Here is a 6,217-nt window from a genome sequence, read left to right on the forward strand (position 1 = left end):
CTTGGGAATGCTTTAGGATATTCCGTACCCTGGAAGGTTCTGGGACTAACTGGGAGAAAGTATGGAGCTGCTGGAGAAACCCTCTCCAATCTCTGGCCCTTGGGCTGTGCGTGGGGAGGTTTGCCTGGTAACTAGTGATGCCCGAGCAAATTGCTTTTAATTTCATGCTTGGAGTTTCACTTTTGGCTGGACCCTGCCCGCTGGCATGCTGGGTCCTGAGGCTGGAGCTGGCTCAGTGCTGGGCACGGTGTGCCCGGCAAGGCCAAGCCCCACGGCACAGCGCTGGCATGGGGGACGTGTTACCCCCAGGCAGCCCCAGATCCTTGTATAAAATCACCTAAAATCAGCATTATGGGGGTGGTTGGCTGCTCTCGCCCAGGGAGCCCTAGTGGGACTGTGGAGTGGGCTGGGGAGCCAGCTGCCTCACTCCCACTGGTGCTTTGGGGTCACCCACCTTGGGGGGCTGCTCATCCCCTCTCAGGTTTCGGGGTTCAGACCTCCAGTGCCACTGCAGGCAGGGCAAGGGGGTGTCACAAGACAGGGAGGGGCTTGAAAACACTCGGTGGTCCTTTAATCGTTACCCCCTCAGCCTGAGAGGTGCTGGCCAAGCACCCCCATCTGGGAGGGTCCAAAATGCCCCTTGAGGGAGAGTTTGGGTCAAAATGCAGCTTTTCCCAGGCAGCGAAGGTGAGTGAGGAGGGGTGTACCCTGACAGCATGTCCCCACAGAGGGTCCTGCTCAGCCTTTGGTGAGGGGAGCCCTCCCCATGGCATCCCACCTTCTGCATCCCACCTTTGCATCTCACCTCCACATCCCACCTCCTTTCTCACGCCCACCTCCCCCATCCCACCTCCACATCCCACTTCTCACCTCCTGTACCCCATATCCCAGCTCCTGTACCCCACATCCCACCTCCTGTCCTCCCCCAGGGGTGCCAGAGTCCCCAGGCCCATGGAACCGGGTGACACCAGGCTGGGAGTCATGACCTGCCCGTGGCAGTGGGGTGGGAAGCGATGTCCCACGAACTGGCCACAGCGCTCACGGCTGGATTCAGCAGTATTTCTGGATCAGAGACCTGCCGAGCAGAGGTCTGCCTGGCAACGGGTGATGTGGGTGCCGTCAGCCAATGGGACTTTTTTTTTACCCCCCCGGGGTGGCGGGGCAGGGTGGCTCCGCAGGGGTATTTCCAGCAGAGGCACTCGGGGTGCTCATTGCTCATCGAGGTGCCGACAGCGGAGCCATGGCCGAGGAGCAGCGGGACCTCATGTCCGACCGCGGCAGCGGTGTGCTCAGTCTTGGGGACACCCAGAGGTGCTGGGGACATGGGGTGTATGGCAGGGGGTGTGGTGAGGGCGAAGCGGGTACGATGGGGACATGCGTCAGGGGGGACATTGCATGGCCGTGGGTTGGAAGGGGCTACAGTTGGGCTAAGGGGGCACAGAGCGGGTATGGGGCAGAACGTGTGGGTAGTCACACTGTGGCTATGGGACACTGTACAGCCAAGGAGGCCGTGGGGTGCCTGTGGGGCAGGCAAGGAGTGGCTGTGAGATGGGTGGGGTGATGGAGTGGCTGTGAGGCCAAGGGGGGTCATAGTATATCTGTGGGGCGGATGGGTGCATGCCGTGGCTGTGGGGTGGACAAGTTCATGGGGTAGCTATGGCGCAGATGTGGGCATGGCACGTTTGTGGGGCAGAGGTAGGTTCAAGTCATGGCTATGGGGCAGGCAGGGTCACGCAGTGGCTATGGGGTCGCGGGGCACAGTGTGGCTGTGTGGCAGAGGCACGTTCAAGTCATGGCTATGGGGCAGGCAGGGTCACGCAGTGGCTATGGGGTGGGGGGGCACAGTGTGGCTGTGGGGCAGAGGCACGTTCAAGTCATGGCTATGGGGCAGGCAGGGTCACGCAGTGGCTATGGGGTGGGTTGGCACAGTGTGGCTGTGGGGCAGAGGCACTTTCAAGTCATGGCTATGGGGCAGGCAGGGTCACGCAGTGGCTGTGGGGTCGGGGGGCACAGTGTGGCTGTGGGGCAGAGGCACGTTCAAGTCATGGCTATGGGGCAGGCAGGGTCACGCAGTGGCTATGGGGTTGGGGGGCACAGTGCGGCTATGGGGCAGGAAGGCTGATGACGTGGCTATGAGGCGGGGGGGCACAGCGTAGACCCAGGACCCATCCGGCTTCGTGGGGCTACCCCCCCCATCCCAGCCACCCCCCTGTCCCAACCACTCCCCATCTCCCAACTTGAGGGCGTCCCCAAACACTCTAGCCAATCAGAAGCCCGGGAGCTCTGACAGCAGCAGTCACTAGGCAGACAACTCGGCAGCGCGTCCCGCTCCGGACTTCGCCCGCAGCAGCGGCATCACCCATGGGTGCCCCCACCTGCTCGGGCAGCGGAGGCTGGTGGTGGCTCCCTGGGGCACCCTTGCACCCCACCAGCGCCCCGTTCCCCTCGGCGGGGAAGGATCTGGCCTGGGGAGGCCTCGGCAGCACAATGGGTGGCTGCCTGGCACTTGGCTTTGCCTTCGCTTGGCACCTGAGGGCGATGGCAGCACCGTGACACCCACCTGCCTGGCCTGCCTGCGTGCTGCCCGCAGCCTCGGGGTGCCCCACACCTTTGCTTTTTGCACAAATTTTAAAAAATTAAGTGCAATATGGCATCCCATGACATATGTCCTCTGCCCTGTGAGACTGGTAAGGCTTCAGGTGGCTTCGTCACCCAGAGTGATGCTGTGCCCCCAATTCCCCTGGCAGTGTCCTGCCTGCACACCCTGTGTGCCCACACACTCCTCTGGTACCCTCCTGTGTCTGCCCCCACTCGCCCCCGCAGTGGGTTTCTATTCCTCCATGTGCGGAGGAACGTCCTTCACGCTGAGATTTCACTTCTGCACGCTGCGACAGGGGAATTTGCATTTGTCTGGCTGCAACCCCCCTGGGAGGGGGGTGCTTGGGGCAGCGCGGGACAGTGTTGTGGGCTGCAGGAGGGGTCTCTGGGGGGGCAGTGACAGCAGAATATGAGGCCATGTTCTGCAGCTGGTGGCCAGGGCTGAGCTCCCTCTCCATGTCCTGCAGGTCTGCGTGGGGCCGCAAAGCCGCCCTCTCCACACTCTCCATCCTGGTGGCTCTGCTGATTGCTGGCCAGGCTGTCACCGTCTACTTCGTCTACCAGCAGAATGGGCAGATCAGCAAACTGACCAAGACCTCCCAGACCCTGCAGCTGGAGGCACTGCAGAGGAAGCTGCCTGCAAGTCAGTAGCCCCATGAGCACCAGCATGGTGGGGGGGTGGCCAGGGAGAGGGGATGGGACCCCCCTGGACCACCCAGCCGGGCCCCCCTCACACTGCTCCTTCCTCGGCAGGTGCCAAGCCGGCCAACAAGATGAAGATGGCCATGGTGAACACACCCCTGGCCATGAGGGTCCTGCCTCTCGCCCCCTCTGCAGAGATCATGGTAAGAGATGCCCACCGCCACTTGGCGCTGGCTGCTGCCCACAGGGCTCGCTGCCAGCCCTTGCGCTCACACTGCCTCTTTGCCTTTTCTCTTGAGGACATGTCACCCCCTAGCAACAGAACCGAGGACCAAGTGAAGCACCTGCTGTTGGTAAGGTCCCCAGCGCCCCCACCAACCGCATAGCTGCCCCCTGTGCTGTAGGAGGGACCCTCTCCTTCCGGCTTCAAGCTGTCTCTTGGCTGGGTCTGGGGTCTCTTGGGGTGCTCTGAGCTGGTGGGAGCTCCTGCCCTCCTGCAATGTCCATCTGGCTGAAATAAGCAGAGCTTCACTGCCCCTACACTTCATTTTCCTTTGCCCTGTCTCACTGTGGTGGTCGCTCTGCAGCAAGGAGACCCCAGGAAGATGTTCCCGGATCTGAAGGCCAACCTGATGGACAACATGAAGACCCTGAAGAACACCATGACTGATGTGGACTGGAAGGTCAGTGCTCACTGCCAACCTATCCTGTCCCTTCCAGGAGCACCCCTGCTTTGGGGAGGGACTGGGGTGACCCCACCTGGAAAAGCAAAGTCCTGCTTGAGCCAGGCTTGGGTTACTCCCACCCCAAGGGAGGTGGTGCTGCTCACTACCTTCCCTGGTCCAGGCTGGAGCTCGGAGCATGGTTCCCCCATGGTGTACCCCCTGTCCCCTTTAACATGCTGGTTCCCCTCACTGCAGGCCTTTGAGTCCTGGATGCACAAGTGGCTGCTGTTTGAAATGGCCAAGAACCCCAAGCCAGAGGATCCTAAGAAGATCCCAGCAGAGAAAGGTATCAGGGATGGGGGCTGCTGAGCTGGGGAGGGCCGGAACTGACCTTCTGGGGACAACCACCCCCCAGGAGGTGCCAGCATGGGCCATCCCAGAGGCAACCGGCCCCTCTGTCCCCTGGCCAGTCATGGACCTCTTGGTTCCTTGCGGACCCTCCAGTTGGTGGCCTTTAGGACATCACAGAGCCCCTTGCCGTGGGGCATTTGGGATGAGCAAATGTCTGAAAAGGTGGAGCACTACACCAAATCCTCAGTCCCTGGGTAACCCAGGACCTTCAGAGATGTCACCGAGGTGGGGCTTGTTCGCCTCTTACATTAAATTTAACTGCTTCTGGATAAAAAGCTCCCACCGAGGCCGCTGGGCTGCAGAAGGGCCCGGGGGGGCTCACGGTGTCTCCCCTTTGTTTTTATTGCCCTAGTGCAAACTAAATGCCAGGCGGAGGCCACTTTTGGGGGTGTCCATCCGGGTCGCTTCCGACCCCAGTGCGATGAGAGCGGCGACTACCTGCCAAAGCAGTGCAATGCCAGCACGGGCTACTGCTGGTGCTCCTACAAAAATGGCACCAGGATTGAGGGCACTGCCACTCGGGAAAAACTGGACTGCCCCGGTAGGTCACCGGAGAGGGAAAGGAAAGGAATTAGCAGCGTTTGTGGATGCTGTGACCCATTTTGCATGTGTTTAGGGAGGAGAGGATGTCCAAGCTGTAGAGCATCCCTCAACCATGTGTCAGCATGTAAGGGATGGAGGGGACCCTAAAAACCCCAGGCACAGCCCTCCTGTGTTAGCGGTAGCGATGGCAGGGCTGTGCAAAGTTTTCCATGAGCCCCCCCATCCCCAAACCTGTGGCTCAGGGAGCGGGTGCAGGCTCTCCCCCACTGCCTTCAGAGGGGTGGTGGTGATGGGGCAGCCCTGGAGGGTCCAGCACCCATATTCTGTCCCCTCTCCTACAGTTACCACCACGACCACTGTCGCTACCACCACTGTGGAGCCAGGGATGGCCTCTGGGGTGGACATGTAGAAGCTGGGTCTGCAGAAAGGTGAGAGGCCAAGTGGGACTGGGGGTGTCAGGGAAAGGAGGTGGGACTGGGAGAGGCACAGGTCCAGCCCCAGGAGCCAGAGCAGCACTGCTGGGGGGTGGAGGGTTGTGATGGAGACACAGCAAAAGCAGCCTGGGCTTTGGGGGGACTTGGAGCCACCTTCCTGACCACCTCCTCTCCTTCCCCAAAACAGGCGAGTAGAAGAGGACGCCAGCAGATGCCTGTCCCCTCTTCAGCATCCCAGCTCCCGTGTTTGTTTTTTCCTCTACTTCGTTTCTGCTCTTACATTGCTTTCCTGAGACGATTAACAGCGGGCACCCCTGCGTGTTCCTGTCCCTTCAGGCACTGGTTGCGACCCCTCCCCTGCTGCAGGGCTGAGCTGCCGCCAGGATCAGTGCTAGAGATGGAGTGTTCCCTTGGAGTGGGGCTAAAGCAGGCTGGAAAATGATTTCAGCAATGTCAGAGCCATAAATCCTGGTGCCTTTTGCTCAGTGGCAGAGCTCACCCCTGCTGAAGAATGAGCCACTAATGCTTTCTTACACTGAACAAACATTAAAAGCAGCAAAACAACCTCCACCAGCTTCTTAACTGACCCCTGTAGGCTGAGGCCCTGTTAAGATTCCTACACTAAAGGGTGTTTTTGTGGAGTGCTCAGCTTTGTAGAGATGCTCGCCTTCAGCTTTTGCTTTCAGGCTGGAGAACAGCCGCAGCAGTGGGTAACAGCGGGGCGGAGGAGCCCACCCTGGAGGCAGAGGGGCTTCACATTTTCCTGAATTTATCTGCTAGTTCCTTTATAAATGACTTCACAAGCTAATTATTTCAAATAAACTTTTGAATAAGGAAGCCTAATAAAAACTCCATCAGGGCAGTGCTTGCAAATGAGTTGAAGCTAAGTTAAAAATAAATGAATGTTAAGGAAAAAAAAAATCT

General features: G+C 59.6%; 1 protein-coding gene across 2 annotated transcripts; it reads left to right on the plus strand.

The window, feature by feature from the left end:
• Positions 1–1,191: 1,191 nt before the first annotated feature.
• Positions 1,192–5,859, plus strand: CD74 (CD74 molecule). Of its 2 annotated transcripts, XM_080352937.1 has the most exons (9): positions 1,192–1,311; positions 3,066–3,241; positions 3,352–3,443; positions 3,540–3,593; positions 3,828–3,923; positions 4,161–4,251; positions 4,669–4,857; positions 5,201–5,287; positions 5,481–5,859. In XM_080352937.1, the coding sequence occupies exons 1-8, from the start codon at positions 1,241–1,243 to the stop codon at positions 5,266–5,268; spliced, it is 837 nt and encodes a 278-aa protein (XP_080209063.1). In that variant the 5' UTR covers positions 1,192–1,240; the 3' UTR covers positions 5,269–5,287; positions 5,481–5,859. The 2 variants fall into 2 exon arrangements, with proteins under 2 accessions (XP_080209063.1, XP_080209064.1); XM_080352938.1 differs by lacking the exon at positions 5,201–5,287.
• Positions 5,860–6,217: the final 358 nt, after the last annotated feature.

The sequence above is a fragment of the Nesoenas mayeri genome (assembly GCF_963082525.1).
Source record: "Nesoenas mayeri genome assembly, chromosome: 14".
NCBI classification, from domain to species: domain Eukaryota; kingdom Metazoa; phylum Chordata; class Aves; order Columbiformes; family Columbidae; genus Nesoenas; species Nesoenas mayeri.

Coding starts and splice junctions, on each gene's coding strand:
- CD74 (XM_080352937.1), top strand. CDS start 1,241: ATGGCCGAGGAGCAGCGGGACCTCATGTCCGACCGCGGCAGCGGTGTG. Junction 3,924..4,160: donor TGACTGATGTGGACTGGAAG/GTCAGTGCTCAC, acceptor CCCTCACTGCAG/GCCTTTGAGTCCTGGATGCA. Junction 4,252..4,668: donor GAAGATCCCAGCAGAGAAAG/GTATCAGGGATG, acceptor TTATTGCCCTAG/TGCAAACTAAATGCCAGGCG.